The sequence below is a fragment of the Kryptolebias marmoratus genome, linkage group LG3, assembly GCF_001649575.2.
Source record: "Kryptolebias marmoratus isolate JLee-2015 linkage group LG3, ASM164957v2, whole genome shotgun sequence".
In the NCBI taxonomy this organism is placed as follows: Eukaryota; Metazoa; Chordata; class Actinopteri; order Cyprinodontiformes; family Rivulidae; genus Kryptolebias; species Kryptolebias marmoratus.
In genome coordinates, this window is record NC_051432.1 from 22,206,354 (window position 1) to 22,226,543 (window position 20,190).

General features: G+C 42.7%; 1 protein-coding gene across 2 annotated transcripts; it reads right to left on the reverse strand.

The window, feature by feature from the left end:
• Nucleotides 1-3,929: 3,929 nt before the first annotated feature.
• Nucleotides 3,930-19,737, reverse strand: LOC108241494 (sarcalumenin). Of its 2 annotated transcripts, XM_025007910.2 has the most exons (9): nt 19,499-19,549; nt 19,351-19,405; nt 12,223-13,011; nt 11,301-11,417; nt 10,586-10,681; nt 9,268-9,384; nt 8,954-9,187; nt 7,902-8,251; nt 3,930-6,070 (listed from the first exon to the last, which is right to left on the reverse strand). In XM_025007910.2, exons 1-9 carry the CDS (start codon nt 19,532-19,534, stop codon nt 5,570-5,572), a joined length of 2,295 nt encoding a protein of 764 aa, XP_024863678.1. In that variant the 5' UTR covers nt 19,535-19,549; the 3' UTR covers nt 3,930-5,569. The 2 variants fall into 2 exon arrangements, with proteins under 2 accessions (XP_024863678.1, XP_017281161.1); XM_017425672.2 differs by lacking the exons at nt 19,351-19,405; nt 19,499-19,549 and adding an exon at nt 19,597-19,737.
• Between the last annotated feature and the right edge of the window lie 453 nt (nt 19,738-20,190).

Consider the following 20,190-nt stretch of genomic DNA (forward strand, 5'->3'; position numbering starts at 1 on the left):
GGGGGGGAGGAAGAGTAAGGAGGGGGGAAAAAAAAGAAAAAGGTGTGTGTTGGAATAATCACACCGCATGAATTTTAAGCGCGGCACAGACGGGTCGCGCACGCTCGCGCGCACACTCGCACTCACGCGCACAAGACGCGCCGTTCCGGTTTTCCTGAGCTCCCCATCGCCCGCGTCACGTCGACACGCGTCCCCGTCCGAGCACGAGCCCCGCGTCATCGGTCCCCCTGCCTCCGGGGCTCAGCATCCTTCTCCGGGGGGACAGGTCGGCCCTGACGGCAAGGAGCTCCTCTGAATGTCCCCCCCACACCCACCCGCCTTTTCTGTCCCAGATGGATGTTTTCGGTGCGTGAGCTGTCAACAGTTGGAGCAGAGGCTCCAAAAGTTAAACTGTCCTCATCTCAACATCTCCCTCCCTCCTCCTTCTTCAAACTGTCTCCAGAATCTTAGTTTCTAAGCAGCAAATTGCCTTACATTTGTGTTTAGATCCTCTTTAAAATATATATATTCTAAAGGAAATCAATACCCTTAAAAGGAGACTTTCTCCAGCCTTCACATGGTGAGTGTTTTGGCTGAAACAGAGGGAAACTCTTAAAGCAGTTCATTAAAAAATAAAGGCTTTACCTCCCACTACATCTGTTCTCAAGCATGGCTCAGTGTGCGTGAAGGACTTCCATGTTTTATTCCCATACATTCCCCTGCCATCTTTACTCCAGCAGGGCTTAAAAATAATTAAAAAAAAAACAAAACCCAATCCAGACAGAGTTCTTTTAAAGCCCTGTCCAGCTCAGGACCCAGAACCAGGAGAGGCCTGACACGGGCAGGGCCTCTTCCCACGGATCCAGCCCCGTCCTTTCCTGAACTCCCTTCTCCGGATCTCCACTGTTTATTTCCCCCCCACCTCCTCCTCCCGGCGCTTCCCAGAGGACGGGCTCGGAGAGGGGCTTCGTCCGGCTCAGGCGGCCATGATCGGAGAGGAGAAGCCCGGAAAAGCCCATCCAGTGCCCGCGGCGCGGCGCTGGGAGTGTCCGCAACTTGTTGCGCGCAGTTGGCAAAACATGCAGCCTCGGTCTATAAATAGTGACGATCCGAGAAGAAGAAAAACTCTTGCAAAAGAACCCCCCCACCACCACCACCACCAGCACCACCAGCAGCAGCAGCGTGTGAAACCTGAAAGGGGTTTTTTTTTCTTTCTGTTTTGGTTGGTTGAACTTTTCCTGTCAAACACAAAGCCAGCCCGGTGCCCCAGTGAAGGAAAACCAGCTCGTAAAACGCACGCAGAGCGTCAAACACAGGCCCCCCCTTCCTCCTTTCCAAACAGGCTCCCAAACTTTTTTCTCTTCTTTTCTTTTCTTTTTTTTTTTTTTTTTCTTTTCCAGGCCGTATTTCCTGCGTTTGGAGACGAGGGCCAGTTCAGAGTCTCTGCTTATTTGGAGCTGAGGCTGGATTTCCTCCCCTCGCATTCCCCGAGAGCGAAGAAGAAAATCCAACGGAGCAGCGCTGGAACCTCCCTTTGGATCATCAGGAAGAAAAAAAAAAGAAAAGGAAAAATAATCGCTCCTTATCTCCTTATCTTGGCCAGCTCCTCAGGTCGGGGCAGCACTAGTTTTCGCTGGCATGCTTGTGTCCAACAAACACAACACTGTGTGCGCGCTCCGGCTGTGCGGTGCGTCCTCTTCCGTCCGTCGCTGGGTTGCCACCCTTTTCCTCGCCACCTTTTTACCAAACGGAGTTACGGAGTTCAGCTGTAGTTTTATCCGCCCACACATCCCCACGTTGTCTTATCCGGGCGGCCGTAGTTTCGTCAGGCTCGTAACTGCCACCATCTTCGCTGCGACTGGGTCGGAAATCCTTCCCCAGCTGTTGTGGCGGCGCAGGCTGGTGAGAGACCAAAGGCGGCCCGTGAAGTTAACCGCAGCGGGGACGGGGGGAAATACTGTTTCCGGTCACGTCTTCAAGAAGTCTCAAACTAGAATAAATGAGCACTGGTGTTTCAAAAAATACACCCATTTATTTATTTGCGTGTATTATCGTAAATAGAACAGCTTAAAAGCAGGAAAATCGAGCCTTTAGCTTAAGTGTAGTTAGCAAATGCTAACATCATAGCCTAACTATCATATAACATAAAGCCAATATCGAGTAGTTTAAATAAAATAAAAATATATATTTCTTTAATTAAGGCTTAAGCTACAAGACTGTTCATAAACCAAGCACCAGCATGGTTAGTCAAAACTGAAATTTAGCTTGCTGGCTAATCCAATAAGCTAACTGTTAGTCTAATACGGGCTAATTTAGCCTAAAGGAACATTAGCTAATCCTTTAGCCTGTGGGCTAACTTTCAGTTTCATATAATTTTAATTTTAACTCTATGCACTACTCTGCATATATTTGTGGGGTTTTTTTTCCTGAATGACTTTCAAAATAATTAAATTAGCCATCATGAGTCTTGCTATGATGCTATATTTACTGTTAGCACAGTTAGCCTGTCAAATTAATTAACAGCTAGAATTAGCTGAACCAGAATAGCTTGTAGGTTAGCCTGTTTTATATATTTCTAATTATTATCTAACTAGTTACATTGGTTTGTTTTGCTTAATATTACTTAAAAAGTATGTTTTTAATTATAGCTATAATTTCTTTCTAGGATATTTTTTTCAACAAACCTACCTCAAGCCCCCCAAAGTGAACTGAACTGGGTAAAGTAGTATTAAACAAACGAAATCAAATTGGGACTTTTATTTTGAAGGCAGACTTTAACTTCCGGTAGCTCCATATTGAGCTTCATTTAACTTAACAGCTGTTAGTGGGTGTTTAGTGAGAGTTGCTTCATCCACTCACCTGTGAGTCATTATTTTGACATTTTTAATGTTTTCCATCCGACTGTTATGGCTGCTGTCAGTCATTATCACTTACATTTCATTTAACAAGCATCCCTGCCTATTTAAAAAGTAAGAGCACTACATAAACAGCAACTGCAGTGCCAACTGCACTGATGGTGCTTCGGCAGATAGATTAGTATTTTTGCATCACTTCTTTTATTTTGTTGCCTGACAAACAGAAAAAAAACAAACAATTTTGCTATAAGTGACACCAAAAGCCAGTTTGTCATATTTAGTCCACACCAAAAATAATGAGTATTACTTGTAGTTGCACAATGTTCTTTAACCCTTTTTGACTACAGGGTGAAAGCAGCGTTACGAAAGTCATATTAGATCATTTTATAGGCCTTATTTATTTATTTGTTTATTTTAATCTATTTCAGTCTTTTCTACGAAACATGTCTGGGATGCTGTAAATTTTAGAAATCAAAGCAACATTCAGGGATTTTTTTATTTCATTTGATTTCCATTTAACAGTAACACTTCAGGCTGAGAGGAACAGATTTTATTCAGTTGCTGCAGATTTAGGAATATGCTCAAATTGAAGCATTTTGCACAGAGGCAAAATAAAAAAGAGAAATTGCTGAATTGTTTTGTAAAAGAAAGAAAGAAAGAAATCATGACTAACTTACACCAGATCAGCAAAAAATCCCAGATGTTTTTCAGAGTAAAAATCACTCAATGCACAATCTTTTTTCTTTTTATCATTAAGTTGCAAAGATTTTGAGAATATTGTGATTGTTAAACGACATACTTCTGAGCTGTAAATCTGTACTGTATGGTAACAATTAAAATAATTATAGTTACACTTGTATGGACACTATCATACATCCTAAAAATACAAGATAAAACTATTTTAGACCAGATCAGTAAAAGCCATCACCATATTGAAATATTTAAGATGTTCAAATGAAAGGTAGGAAACTTAAACATGGTGTCGTGAACCAAAATCATCAGATCTGTTTTTGGGAAATTAAGAGTGTTGTCTCTGGCTGGATAAATAAAAATATATAACTGTTTTCTTGTTATGGGCAGAAAAGTCAACATTTGTTTCCAAGAAAGATGCACCAAAGCCACGTTTAATATCGAACAACGACAGTGTAAACAATCTTTGAGTTTCATATCAGTTCACTTCACATCCTAATCACTTGGTAGGAATCTACCAGCAGTGGCAAGAATGTCATGTTCAAAAAGACAAATAATTGCATGATCGTGTAAGTGATTCTGCCTTTATTAACATTTTATTGATTGCAAATTTATATATAAAACAATCACTTTTTAGTTCATCTTTTTCTTCCTGTTGCTGTCTATTTTGACATTGACTGATAGGAAACACTAACACACCAAGTAGCACCAAATAAATATATGTTGTGTGATTCCTGTCAGCAGTTTTAGATCCTCACAGAACGTGAACTAATACAGAGGGATTTCTGCATACGCTGTTTTATTTGGTGAATAACTTACACACAGTTGGTTTTCTTACATCTCCCAGTGACTGAAAGTCACACAGACACAGGCAAACAAAACTTTCCCCCCGAATAATAAAACCATACAAAGATCACAACTATTTCATAACTGAACAAAGGACACAACTACGTCCAGTCTACATGGATTAGTAATTTACAGCATGGAGTTACTTTCACAACGATTTCGGTGCAGAAAATGGTTTCATTCTTCATCTGAGATTTCTGCAAATTAAAAGCAGCTTTCGAAATAAAAAAAAGAAATCAGAAACTTGTTTTTACATCCTGATGGGTGGAAGAAGCTGATTTTAGGCGCCATCTGGTGGCAGTTTGTAGTCGCTGCAGGAGCTAAAACAGCCTCAGTCAGCTGGTAACATTTAACTGTGTTTAAAATCAAAACAACACTCTCTTAGTGTTTACCAGAACATTAGACTTCGATAATGCAGGATTTCCAATTCTAACCTGTACTTAAAGAAGCTAAGGCTTTATGGTTGGGAAGGTTTTAAAAGCATTTGCACGACGGTTGTAAATGAATGTGTTTGAGACTTCAAAAATTAAACAGGTTTACTAGTTTGATTGTTTAAAAAAAGTCATTTACCTTAATAACTTAAGAACCTTTGTACCATATGGACATTTTACAGTTTAAAAAAATGTCCATACGGTACTGGAGTGTTCAGGTAAAGCTAACAACTTTAGTTTCAACAAATAAAAATATAATATAATGCGTAGGCAGCATTACTTTAATTCCAGAGGGAGCGTAGTTACTGCTAGTTAATTTCTCTAAAGGGATTAATGTGAATGAAAGGTGAAGAAACAGAAAATCAATCATTCTTAGACTTCATGAGAGGTGACAGAAAAACATAACTAAAGTGTCTTCCTGCTGCAGACAATCAAACGTGGATAAAATGCCCCTTTTTTTTGCAATCCAAAGCAGTCGACGATATGAACGACAACACAAGCCGTGTTAGAAAGGACACTTTGCAGTAGAAGGTCGAGCATTCATCTGAAAGTATCAGAGGACTTGTTGGACACGCGCTCTGTCCGTTTCTGTAATTTTAACAGATTTAAAAAAAAAAAAGTAGTAAGAAACAATAAGTCGTTTCTGTTTTGCCAGTTTTCTACTGATTAAATCTGTCCCTCTGCCCACAGCCAGTCCTGAAATCCACACCAGTGGAAATCTTTTTCAGGGAAGCTCTCCGGCTGCCATCTGCACCGGTCGCCCTCTTCTCACTGCCTCCTCCAGCGGTTTTTGGGTTTCTCCTGACACTCGGGGCTCTCGCAGGTACCGGGCAGAGGTGAAGGGGGCGTCGGCGTGGCCTTCGCAGCCTCGGGCGTGTCGGTGCTCTTGCTGACGGTGCCGAGCAGGGCAGGAAGCTCGTGGGAGATGGCCCTCTCTATCTTCTCCAGCAGGCAGCCTCCGGTCCAGCTGCAGAGCTGGGAGAGCTGCTTGAAGCTGGAGACCGGGTTGACTCCAAAGAAGTCCTGGTAGGCCTCCTTGTCGGGGAGGTCAAACTTGCTGACGTTAGTCTTGGCCAGAATGGACTTGAAGATGTAGTGCTTGTCCGGGTCGTTCACGATGTCTTGGAAGACTTCGTGGGGGTCGCCGAACCAGCCCAGCTTGCTCTGGTAGGTGTGAAGGTACCGGTCCACCAGCAGGGCGTGGATGCGCACGCGGATGGCGTGCTGGCGGATGAAGGCGATTTTGTTCTCGATCTGGTTCTCAATCACCTGCAAGAGCAGAGACGAGTTAAAGGGGAGCAAAAGTTGCCACAGTTACAAAAAAAAACTTAAATTGCCTACATAGCATGCCGCTGGAGTCACAAATGATGCAGAACTGACGAGCTCGTGGACAAGGAAGAACATAAAGGTACGAATGCAGCTGTTTGCAGCCATTTCAGACGTCAAACGTCAGTCTGTGCACCATACCATAATTATTAGCAATATTAATAGTTTTTTTATAGTCAACTGATTTATTTCTCTTTGATTTTTAATGATTGAAAAGCAGGGATGCATTAACTGCTTGGATGGTGACTGAAATCCACAAGTTTTTAGACGGTTTTTAAATGTTTTGACCCCCAGTCCATGATTGCACCACTGCTAAGTACTGAAGCTATGTCCATCCATCCATCCATCCATCCATCCATCCATCCATCCATCCATCCATCCATCCATCCATCCATCCATCCATCCATCCATCCATCCATCCATCCATCCATCCATCCATCCATCCATCCATCCATCCATCCATCCATCCATCCATCCATCCATCCATCCATCCTTTTAACCTGGTGCCTTTCTCCAGCAGCTAATGGGCGGGACGTGGGGGTACACCTTGGACAGGTTGCCAGTCCATCACAGGACCACATAGAAACAAAAAGACAGTCAACCATTCACAAACACCAAGTGACAACCTAAAGGAGCCAGTTAACCCAACAGGCGCGTAACCTGACTGTGGGAGGAAACCAGAGTACCTGAAGAAAACCCATACATGCAAACTCCACACAGAAAGGCCCCCGCTGGGAGAAGAACCTGCAGCCTTCTTGCTGAAAGGCAACAGTGCTAACCGACTGCACCAACGCGCAGTTTGCACCAGCGTAACTGTGCCTGGTGGAAGTTCTTACCGAGATACAAAAATGAATAAATAAAAAGAAAGTCAGATGAAGCACAAGAGGCTTCTACAGAGAAGTGTCTGCTGCTCACCTTCCTGCTCAGTGACATTAAAAATAAGGATTTCCTCTAAATTTAAATGGAGTTTTCTAAGCTGACAGCCAGGTTCGTCTCACGTTGCGGGGGACTAAACAGCAAAAAAACAGTAAGCGAGACAGTAAAAGTTCAGCTTGGCGATTTTATGAATTTAACAAACAAAACGCCACAAGGTTTTGTTTCTATAGCCATCACGAGACAGCAGGAAATGTCTGCCGTAAAGATAATGAGTCCAAGATTTATACGGTTACAACTGGTTATAAACATGTAAAAACACCAGCCTGTGTCAGGATGTGGTCAGACACTCGTTCTGCAAGAAAAATCTGCAGCATTCAGTTAAAAAAAAATCACCTAACACCTTTTTTTGCATTAGCACATAGAAGTAATGTAAATAAAGATTATTTAATAGTTTATTAGTTTACAAATGATAAGACTGCAGGTGTTACAGGAGACAACAAAATTAAATGATGTCATAATTAAACGGTTCTATAAATTATGTTTTCTCAGTTATTAGACACTGCTGCAGCTTATTTGAATCTGGGTTTTTGTTCTATCTGATGTATTTTGAAGTGCGTAAAAAAAAAAAAATTTGGACAAATATCTCTAACTTTAACTAAACTGTCAAAGTTTAGTTTTAGATGTCTCATGACGGAACAACAAGGTGCTATAACCTGCAGAAAATCTTTTTTTGTTTGTTTGTTTATATAATAAAACATGGTAAATTTTCAGTTTAATCAAAAATCAGAAAAACAACATTTTGTTTGTTTTTATTTACAGTTCCTGATGAATCAGAATCTGTACGTCAGAGCTTTACAAACAGGAAAAAAACAAACTGGAACGTCTTGTTTCGGTTTACCTGGTTGAGATCCTCCAGCAGGGAGATCTCCTCCTTCATGAAGAGCTCTCGGCTGGTGTCCGCAGCGTACTCCTGAGGCCAGAAGGAGCTGACGTAGACGCGGGGGGGCTCGGTGACGTTGATGAGGGGGGCCATGCTCCAGAACAGGGCGCCGTACACCCTCATCAGGTCCTGCGTCGAAACGCTGTCGGCCTTGTTGAGGATGAGGCGAATCTGGGACTCGCGGCCTTTCATCTGCCGGAAGAGCATCTCCAGCTCCCCCCCCACGTCCAGCTTGGTGGGGTCGAACACCAGGAAGATGAGATCGGCCCGATCAATGAACCACTGGCACACGTCGTTGTACGGGTAACCTGACAGGAGAAAGGGTCGTTAGGCATGAAATGATGGAGGAAAACAGACCAGTGCTTCCTGCATCCGCTGTTTGGTAAAACAGGAAGTGGAAGGTCTTGAGATGATCTCAAGAAACCAAACTTTATTTAAGAATGATTTCTAAAAGCATATCTTTGCCATTATTGAAAATGATTAAAACCTCATAATCGGATAAAAACAGGATAATGGTTTGTTTTGTCATCATGTTCTTGTTTAATTGTGTTGTTAGGAAGGTTTATATGCTTCAACCAGCAGTTAGTTGTTAGGGTTGCAAATTACAGCTACTATTCTGTGAATCTTCATGTTTTGGCTGCTATCTTTAGGGGTCACCACCACCATCTCACACTTCCCCTGTTCTCCTGTTCTCCTAGGTCACTTTAACTGTCTCCATCTCCATATTTGCTAAACTTTCTCCGCGGTCTTTCTTTGTTCTTCCTCCCTGGCAGCTTCCTTTGTCCAACAAACCGTCTCGGCCACTCCTCTCTAACTTTGGGTCCAAATCGCACAACCAGAACTCATTTCTAATCCTCACAGAGAAAAAAAAAAAAAATCAAATAAACAAACTTGTACTATAATACAACTACTGTGAAAATGGAATGATCACTGCTGAAGCAGGTAACTCTGGTCATTAAGCCGTATCAATTTTATCTGCTGCTCTGACTCATTTCTGTTCCATCTGTCACCTCTTTCTTGCTGCTTGCGGTTTTCAATGATGCCTGGCGTGTCGACGAAGGTGACCCTCTCCAGGAGCTTGTGGGGCATCTCGATGCCGACCAGTCGCTCCAGGAAGCCCTGACCGAACTTCTCCAGGGGGGAAAAGGAGCGTGAGCTGTCTGCTGCCATGACGATGCCCTCTATGGTCCGGAACTTCTCGCCGTGCATGATGACCGTGTATTCAGAGGTGGTGGGCTCAGCACCTGGAGCCGGGGGGGGAGCAGAGGGGTTTCACTGCATCTGCATGGTAGACGGTGAGCGATCGGGTTTTATCTGCGCCGACCTGTGTACAGCTGCTGGGGGGTGCCGTGGAGACCCAACAGGTAGTTGATCATGGAGGACTTGCCTACGCTCCAGGGGCCCAGAAACAGAACCATGGGCTTGGAGGTGATCTCGCCGTCTGAAATATGTGCATAACCAACAAACAAATAGGTGGGGAAAAAAAGAGAGAAAATACAAAATATTTGTAACAAAGATATCTTCCAATGTTAAAATATTTAGATATGAAGCTGAGCAGAGCTGCTGCTGCATCTTAATCTGCCTTCTACCTCAAGTTTTGTGTTCTGAAATGTTAGCGCTTAAAATAAAAATCATTAATTTCACACATAATAGGCCTGTTTCATTCGTGAGCCTTTTGTAACAAGCGCAACATCTCTAAAATCCTGTCCAATTTTTTGACAGAGTTATTTTCCTGTCCAATCTTTTGGCTTCATAAGGTAAAAGTTTCACCTCTGAGGACAAACAAGGGGAAAAGATTCAAATTAAATATCATAATCATACCCAAATTATTAGAGTCTTTGAGGTAATATATTTTGTATTATGTAATCCTGGAAAATCTGCTGGAAAAACATGGATTGCTGGAATTGCTAATGTTTTTTTTATTATCTAAAACTGCTATTTATAGGCAATATATATATATATATATATATATATATATAGGCATGGAGGTTCCAATTCAAATTGACATTTTATTGTTTTGTAAGACATGTTTATTTCAATGCAATTTAAATGCAAATGAGCTATTATGTGATAAAATATGTGCTGAAAGTGGCAGAACATTCAGCTTAACCTCTCTAAATCTGAAAACTGAGCAGTAGTTCTGCTTGCAGGATCCCCGAGGATTATTCTGATTTGCTGTACGAGATGAAGCGTAGGAAAAAACGGCTTTTAAATGTCCTGCATGCAATCATGTCCTGCTCCACAAGGTGTCCCAGAGCCACTTCATCCTGTTTCTCCTCTGCCCTCAAGGGCTTTGGAACAATGTCTCCTGGCCCGCGCAACGTTCCCCTCGAACTTCGGCAAACAGAGTCCTTATTGTTCTTCTCTGTGTGCCAAGTCTGAAAAATTAGGAGTCCTACCTCCAAACGTATTCTTAGTTATGACTCAGAATGACTGTAAGGCTTTCTGGTGCCTCCGCAGATCCAGTTCGTTTCACTGGACGCTGCACGTTTGGAACAACGCGGTCGACGGAAACACTTGAGAGAGGGCTGGGTGAGGCGGTTTTGTGGATTTTCAATCAGTTCTTGTGATTCCAGTGTGCACGCTTCTGTTTTTAAATGCAACAACGCAAAGAAATGTACCTTTCACGCTGAGCTACATACCTGTAACTTCGTGCTGCCTGAGCTCGTTGTACTTAAAGGCCTGCTCCATTGGCTTGATGGCCGTGTGGTAGATGCTCAAAAGTTTCTTTACAGCACCTAAACAGAGACAATCACAAAGAGGCAGAAGTGATGACAAAGGCTGCTTCCGCTCCACATGATGAATTGCCCTCATAAAATCTGCTGAATGTAGCTGATGTAATTAAGAAACTGGCTTCACCGCTCCGGTTCAACAGAACAGAAGAGCTTTCATGCTGAGGACAGTTACACATTTACACTGATTAATCACCCTCCTGTAGACACGTCTGCACACACACACACACACTCACACACATGCAGCCGTACTGTACGTGTGCTCACAGAAAGGCTGCGGATCTGGACATCATGAAGTAATTTTCAGAATAGTTTCGGCTCTTAAAACTGCTTCAGACTTCCTTTTGTTCGCTCGCAAACACATCTGGTTTTTCTTTTGCATGGAAAGAGTAAGTGTAAACAGTCTGATGCATTTTTGTTTTAACATGCCGCTCCGGGCGATTTTTGCAGCAGAAGTCTGAGAGACATCACAGAACACAGATCAATTTGTCGAGTTTTTATTGTCTCTAAAATACTGGATATATGCGCACATATGTGTGCTGTACGTTTCCAAGCTTGGTGAATGAGTTCTTGTGTAACAAATGAAAATGAAGTCATATCTGCTGTGCTGTTATGTGTTCCTTACCGGAGAACTCGGCTGAAGGTTCGGCCGTCGCCAGTCGCAGCATGTCCTCAATGTGGGAGCGGTCCCTGAGGCCGGAGTCCTTAAGGCCGGAGTCCCTCAGGCCGGAGTCCTCGGCCTCTGTGTGTTACAGTTAAAACACAATATCAGTCATGGCTCAATTTAAAAGCCCAAATTTATACCCGTGACTGCAGAGTACTGGTGATACTTTTCTAACAGATATTCTCCACGTTTAATACGTGAGATTTATTAATCGTGTTAAAGCTGTGAAGCAAAGAAGCCCAGCAGAAATGACGTGCTGCTCAGCTGTGAGTGACCGGGACATCTGGGCCGAGTGCCGGTCCAACTGTTATATCAGCCTGTTGTCCATCCATCACTCTGCTCCTTTCACTGCTATTTCAGTCTGTGTATTTCTGTACCGGAGCTTGTTGTTAATTCCACTTTAACGCAGCGACGCGTTCTGTTGGTTCTGATGTCCTCAGCTGGGACACAAAGGAAGAAATGGCACACTTTGGCTGTCAGTACACGACCCACGTCGGTTTAATGACCTCTGACACAAAAGTCCTGCTAACGCTGGTGAATAATGGGTTCCAAAAAAATAAGTACTGGGTACATATCTGGTACTTACAGAGCACATATCGGGCATGTACCCTTAGATTTTTGATACGTTTAGTCTACATTTTGCTGTTTTTTTTTGTGTTTTTTTTGCTATATTTAGCTTTTAGCTAGCTTTTTGCTACTTTTAGTTAGTCTTCTGCTGCTTTTAGCTTCAACATCTCAGTTTCAGCAAATGTCAGCAGTCATCCAGCGCTTAGCATTCACGTTGAATTTTAGCTGAAAATGCAGTTTCTCCAGCTTTTCTTTACATTTGAGAGTGAAACATAAAATCTCTGAAGAGTTACACTGAGCTTTTTTGTTTTTGTACCTTTGGTTTGAGGCTGTGCCGGCTCATCCACAGGCTCAGCTTCAGGAGTTTCCACTGTGGTTTCCATCTCTACATCTATCGCATCAGCTTCCTCCACAGAAAGCTCATTTTCCTCCAGAGGATCGGCTTGTTGTTCTGGCTTAAGCTCAGGGTCCAGCTCCGGTTCTGCCACAGCTTCTGGCTCAGCCTGCCGTGGTGCTTTCAGCTCTTCTGGTCGGGGTTCCTCGGATTCAGGCTCTGATGTTTCTGATTCCGATTCCCTTTTTTCGACATCCTCCTCCTCAGCAGCTGTGGCCTCTTGCAGGACATTCTCTACAGTCACCTGCTCTTCTGTTGCCACTGTTTCCTCCTGTGGGTCGTCATCTTCTGACTCCTCAACAGGTTCTTCATCAGAAGCAGACTCCTCTGGTTCCTTCTCTTCTAGCTCAGCTTCAGCTAAACTCTCCTCCTCCTCAGACACTTCCTTTTCCAGTGACTCATCTTCAGCCTCAGTTTGCTCCTCAGATGCCACCTCTTCGTCCCCCTCTGTCACCTCCTGGTCTTCTCCTTCGCTAACAAACACCTCGGCAGAGAAGTCGTCTTCCTCCTCACGCTCTGAGGGGACAGCCAGCTCCTCTTTAGATTTGCAGGGCTGGCACACGGCCCTCTCTGGGGCCGGGGTGTCGTTGGACGAGCTCTGGCTGGCATCTGTTGTGTCACATCCGCAGGAGAAGAGGTCTCCTTCTGGCTGCTGGAGCTGCAGACGCATCAGAGGCTCCTCATCTTGGGCGGAGGGCTCTGCCAGGAGGTCTGAGAGGATCAAAGGAGAAAAAGAATAAAAATACACGAATCATCTGTGTGGTCCTAAAGCAAAGATTTTACCAAGATGGCTGAAGTCATTCACAGCACGTATTCTGAGCGTGACATCTCGTGGTGTTGTGTGACATTTGGTTCTGGTTTGAGCAAACACAAACTTCGGCACTGATTATCATCATCATCATGCAGGGAAAATACAATTATATAATCTAAGGAGTTCAATCTACAGGCAGAAGATCCCGTTCACCATCACGCCGTACAATGAGCAGAAGTTTGGGACCTGTCGTTAATTTTAACCGACAGGAAAACATTCAGAGGTACGCAGTGTGATCCGAGATACTTCAATAAATGTCTCCAGTTCATGTTACAAGATGGATTTGGTGTAAAGGACAAAGATTAAAGGGCAGCTGCCACAAACAGTGGATGTGTTGTTCTGTATTTCACATCAATTTATTCAATTATTATGTGACTTGTTGATTAAATGGAAAGGATTTTATTCATCGAACTTAAAAGAGATGTCTAAAATTACACCAATTTTTTTTTCCATAAAGTCAGTGATATGAAGACAAAGGTCCAGCAGTACAAACTGGAAAGTCTGACTTCATCTTTATTCTCACCGACATGAAGGAGGTTTAAATTCATCTGGGCCTTAATGAGACAGATCAGCAGAGACTTCAAGGATTTTTAGTTTTTTTTTTTTTAATAATAAATGAAAAGGCAGAATAATCTGAATATCAATGGGAAAGAAACAGAAAGGGATATTAAATTTGTCCAAAACAGACCCCCAGAAGGCAACATATGAAAACAGGACGAGGCCCGAGATTGAACAAGTGTGGGAAAAACTCAACGCAAAAACTGGGAAAATGAGGCAAAAAAACCCAAAACAAAACACCACAACTTTCCTCTGATTTCTCCATCCTCCTGAATCAAGATTCATACGTCTTTTTAAAATGATAATTATGTATCTTATGTTGTAAGACTGCTTTAAATGTTTACTAGTTTATGGATTGTTTGTAAGGAACGCAGTTATTGAGACAGCAAATCCCCCCAAGTGGACAAAAAAGTATAATTATTGCATCATGTTGTATCATATCATACTTTATTGTATTTTATCACATCATATATTGTATCCTATCATACCGTATCATATTACATTGCTTCCTATCCTGTTGTACTGTATGGTATTGCATCACATCCCATCCTATCATATCATACTGTGTTGTATTGTTTTGTGTTATATAGTATCATTAGGTTTCTCTGGTTCCAAACCTCTAAGCTGGCACTCATGATTAGTTTAGCAAAGCAAAACAAGATGGACGTTCAGTAAAAAGATCAAATTTTATTTCAAATGTTAGGACAAGGTGACAGATGAGTTCAGATTCCAAAGGTTAAATCTATCAAAGTGAGATCTGCTGCTTCTGACTCAAGACGTGTTTGTATTCTGAGCTTGGACAGAGGACTTGACGCTCACCAGGCTGTCCTAAAAGATGCTCTGAGAACTTCATGTCCTGTCCTGTCCCACACCATGCGGTTCGTGCTGCTTTCTTCCTCCTATTTTAAGGGAGTGAATAGCACACGCAGCCCGCTTGCTCCCATGATGTTGTTGTCGCCTCTTGGATCTGGAAGCTGTTCGGCTTATCACCTCCTGAGGGAGTCGGCTGTCGGCGTTCGTAACGCAGAACATCATGTTCGAGCTACGAACATGAAGATGTTTTAATGCTGTAAAGGTTTTTAAAGATTTTAACGGGAGCACAGTTCTAGACTTTGCTCCCTCTGCCAACACTGTATTGCTTAAGTTTGAGCATAAATCTGGAAATATAAATCCAGACAATTAAAATAAAAACACAAACCCAAACAGATCTGACCATCAGTAATCAAAATGTCCCTGCATACGAAAACAGCCGATGAATCAAATATGGAAACATCTGAACCCTGGGAGCGATAATCATCAAGTTGGATTGGTTTATTTAAATGCCATTTCAAATCTTCAGAGAAATTTGGAAAAATAAATCCCTGCGTTCAGTCCCTCCGTGGCTGTTCAGTCTCTGGCATTCACAGCCACCAAGGTCTTGTAAAACTCATCTTGGCCAGACGTAAGCGCACTGCAGGTGTCAGTAATTGAGTGAATCAAGGGAGGGAATGGAGATCAGAGATGGGTAACCTGATCAGCTTCTGATGGTGTCAGACGGTGGGAGATGTGGATCGAACCCAAAGACGGGGGCGCTACAGCACTGTCTGCGTTTTAACACCAGCAGCAGCAACAACCAGAGACAATCAAGTCAGTAAACGAAGCATTAAAACCCAGATTTCCTGCACCGAGTAAGGTCTGTGAGTCTGCCGTCCAGCTGAAGCCTGGAGGAGACACAGACTTGAATCATAATTTAGAAGTGACCTCACTGATTTAAAAAAAAAAACAAAATAAAAAATAAGAACTTCAGATTTCAGACAGAGCCCGCTCACATGGATTTTGTTCTCCACGTCAGACGTCTGGAGACAGCTGAGAAGATGAAGCACAAAGATCATTTTCTGCTGTGCGGGGCCGCCGGCAGAGGCCAAACCGAATTAAAGTTAACAAAGTTAGGAAGATGAAAACAGCGTGCCGGTGGGGGAGGAAAATATGAAAGATGGAGCACGGCAGAATAAAATCGATGGTGTTTCTGACTCAGGTTTGAAGACAACAACCAAACTCGGGCGACTGTTGTGAATACAGCAGTTTTAACTTCATTAGCTCATTAATTTAACTTATTTAATACCTGCAAAATTAATCTCTTCTTAGTTTGTAATCATGATTTATAAAGAGGTGAATGCAACTTTACAGATTTACTCAAATACTTTGAGTAAAAGAAACAAAAACTATGTAATTGGGTCATTTTCTTGCATGCTACATCTGATTTTGTACTGAAATATTACAAGTTTATCTTCTTTCAAAATAAACTATTCAGCAGTTTATAGGAGTCTACTAGAAATTAATAGTTTAATAATCATTTGATGGACAACAAGGTTCTAATTTGATATTAAGAGCATCATTATTTTCTTTTTTTTCCACAGTTGTCAGTATTTTTTAAACCAAATTAATAAATTATCCTATTCTGAATAACCAGCTGATAATCATTTTGAGAATAGCTCAAAAGGTACCATAACAAAAACACCGATAGGATACGTTTCTTTGAATAATTATTGGAAACTGTATCCGATAATGCTTAAACGACTCGCTGTAAATAACGTTTTCAATGCAGCACTCAGGCTCAGCTCCTCTGTAAATTGTTTAATTCAGTAAACTTCATCTTTGCTAAAGGCAAACATGTTAATGATGTCACCGTTGTGTGAAAGCGAGCTGGTATTCATGTTAATGCTTCCTCATAAAGCTTCTCTCAGAGGTCCAGAGCAGGTTAGACGCTACTTGATGGTCATGTTTCAACATGAACATTTATTGGAGCATCGAGAAACTGAGAGCTGCTGAACGGGACAGCGAAGCAGCCTTAATGATTCATTAGTGGAGAGATATTTACTGTTAGTGGGGCTAATAGTGGGACTTTTGTGACTCTTCTTTCTTTGATCTGTCTCAAACACGCAGAGGTGTAAAAGTCTCGACCGTAACACAAACCCTTATTCTGCACGTGTCATAAAACAACATTAGGTCCCATCATTTCAACGCCTGTTCCTTCTCCACGACGGCGCTACATCTTTTCATTTTTTCATATTGATTTACGTCTTTTCTGGACGTGCTTCTTTCAGATCAAGGCCTAAATCATAAGATCCCAGCCGGTCAACAAATAATAATTGGAAAGTTTTATCTTTCTGTAAGTCTTCACTCTACTAACCCCCCCAATGAAGAAAAATGTTCTTTAGCTGGATTAATACATTTGTAAATGTAAATTCTAGCTTTCTTTAAAGGAATGCATGTCACCCGCCACTTTACTTGTTAGAGTTTTAAACAAAGATCACCTTATACTGACAAATGAAGGCGTTATCTCTGTTATGAATTAAGTTATCTTGTGATATTATAGTGATAGTTGACAGTTGGAGAGTTTGTTGTGAACGACTCTCAGCTACTACCACACCATCTGTGAAACTGACTGAGCTGCAGCCATGTTCTGTGTTGGTTAATGATGATTAGCTTGATTTAAGTTGACTCCAAATGTTCTTGAGTTCCACGTGCAGATAAAGTGATAACTTTCTGAGAGTTTCACTACATTTTGTCCAGCGGTTTTAGGAGATATTTTGCTAACTCTCAGTCAATGGCCAAAGTTTGACGAGCAGGTGTTGCACTGTTTATCGTGCTCGGAGCTGGTTTGGAGAATGACTTCTAGCTACTACCACACCATGTTTTTTAGCTCAATCTCTGTGAAACTGAATAAGTTGTAGCCATTTTTGTGTTTCCTAAAATCAGCTGGCTGTGGAGGTTTTACTCCAAAGGATAGTCGGTTGTATTTGTACGTTCAAAGACTACTTTTGAGAGTTTCATTCAAATCCATCCAACAGTACAGAGAAACACACACACACACACACGGGCAAGAACATTATCACTCCGTCTTTGTCTTCAGCAGCAGGATATTAATGACTCATGAGTGCCAACCCAGAAGTTTGGGATGAGTGAATCTTATGATACAGGACAATGTTCTGCTGCTGCACTGAAGCCTGGCCAGAGCACAGCGTGGTGGGGACAGAGCGGGACAGAGTGGGACAGGTGCCTGGACGAACTGAAATAGTCCCACAATGAGTCAGAGGGCGAAAAGAAGGCAGGGATAATTCCGTTTCTATTTTCAGGAAGCGTGATGCTCTCCGCCTGCCTCCCCCCGGATTGTCATGAGGCCGGTGCTGGAACCCAGCTGCACGATTGCTCGCAAACCCTGCAACACTGCACGACTCAGAGTCGTCTCGGCGAGCAGTAAATCCGTCAACGGCAGGACGGATACTCAACGTACCCGAGTCGACTCAACGTGGTGTCTGCAGCAAAAAGGTCGTCTAGCTGCACACTGATGGATGCCAAGTCATCTGTGTTCGTGTTTCTGTCCGTCCTCAAAATGTCTCAGGAGACACTGAAGGAGTTTTAATGAAACTCGCAGAAAGTAAACACTGGATGTAAATCTACAATCTGCTTCAGCCAACACAAAAACGGCTCCAACTCTGTCATCTTTACAGCTACTGAGCTCAAATGTTGACCTAGGAGCAGCTGTCTTCTAAAAGCTCATAATTATATAATTCAAAAAAAGGTTTAAAGCAGGGGTGTCCAATCCTGGTCCTCGAGGGCCACTATCCTGCATGTGTTACTTGTTTCCCTGCTCCAACACACCTGATTCAGAGGTTAAATCACCTCTTCATGTTCTGCAGAAGCCTGTTAATCACCCATTGATTCAAATCAGGTGTGTTGGAGCAGGGAAACAAGTAAAACCTGCAGGATGGTGGCTCTCAAGGACCAGGTTTAATGCTTCTGGTTCGACATGACCTCCTCTGATCTCTCTCATGCCCGTTATAGAAAGAACACACACACACACACCTCGACCCTCACACTCCACAGACCGAAGCAGCTCCGCAGACAGAGCAGATGATGACACCAACGACTGTTTTTATGCAGCTGAAACAATCTGTGCGTCTGGGTGAGGCGTGTGTTTGTCTTTCAGAGCTCTGGGGAGATGCGTATCAGCGTGAGCCACCGGTGAACCCCGCCGTATCTGATGGTAACTTGGTGTGACAGTTCCCTGACACCTGGGGGGGCAGGGACTCAAAGCTAACACAACCAATGTGATGTGGACAAGTTCGAGGTGTGCTGATTGTTAGATAACTCACGTCCTTACATTCCTTATGCTGACTAAAGATAGAGCTGAAGCTGTTTGGTTCAAACCTGGAAAATAACATCATGTCCTATATCATGCAGTACGTGTTGTGGGTGACTCTCAGCTACTACCACGTCAATTTTTAGCTCAGCATCTCTTAAATTAACTGAGTTTTAGCCATTTCTGTGTAAGCTAATAGCCGCCTTGAATCAGACTAAGTCCAAAAGTTAATCAGTTGTAGATGTGCACACACTGATTGTTAATTGAAGGTTTCATTAAAGTTTGTTCAGTGATTCATCAGATATTTTGCTAACAGTGCAGACAACAAAGCCACAGGGGATAAAAAAAGCATTTGATTCAAAATGATTGTGAGGACAACCTGCAGAATGTCAAGCGTCTACAAAAAGCCAAACTCGTGCCGTGATTAAACTGTCAAACAGAGAAATCCAGCAAGACAAATATTTTCCCAGTCAGTTTTTTTTATTTTTTCTTTGCCTCGGCTGAGCCTCGAGTCTGAGCCTCGTGACATTTGCACAGCCACAAATTAAAGCCAGCTAACCTCGTTCGGCTGCAAATTCTGCCAAGGAGGACGTCCAACTTTTTATCCTTTGCTTCTTTAAGGATCCAAGCAAAAAAAGAAATGTCAGAGAAAACGTGCAAAACCACAAAACACAAACTGATTTCTGCTTGACAAACAAACACCACACCTGCTTGGAGAAATCCCTGAAAGCATCATTTTTCATTCTGAACAGTTTGAATATTCACCCTCCACCCCCCCAAACCTCAGGTCAACGGGCGGTCGTACCTGCAGCTGACAGGGCCAGGAGACACAGCAAGCAGCACGCAGACACCACAGATTTCATTTTGGCTGCCAGGGGCCTGCCGACCGCCCCCCGCAGATATATATACTGCTGCGGCTGAAGGTCAGAGGGCACGGCCGTGGAGGTGGAGCACACAGCAGCTGCCCGCTCCAGTCAGGGACGGAGATAGGAGCGCTTCAGCCTTCACATGTGCAGCTCAGACAGCTTTCAATGAACTCATTACCTCCATGGAAGCTGGGCGATAATGTAACGCCATGCGTGTTAGTTTGTTCACCACTGGATGGATTTTAATGGAACTTGGAGTCAACCTGACTCCAAAAGTTGATCTATTTCTGCCTGTTTTGTCCTGTTTTAACCATCCATATAAACCCAAACATTCAGCTCATTCAGGAGATATGACTTCTGTTTGTTGTAACTTTTATACTTTTCACAATATTTAACTTTATTTACTCATATTTTCCCCACAGAAATACATTAAGATCTCTTCAGTTCCTTCAAAAACACTCTTGTCCTTGAAATCTGCTTCAGTGAACTTGCTCTATATTTGGCTTCTTGTTCTAGTTTTAGTTTTTAAAGCT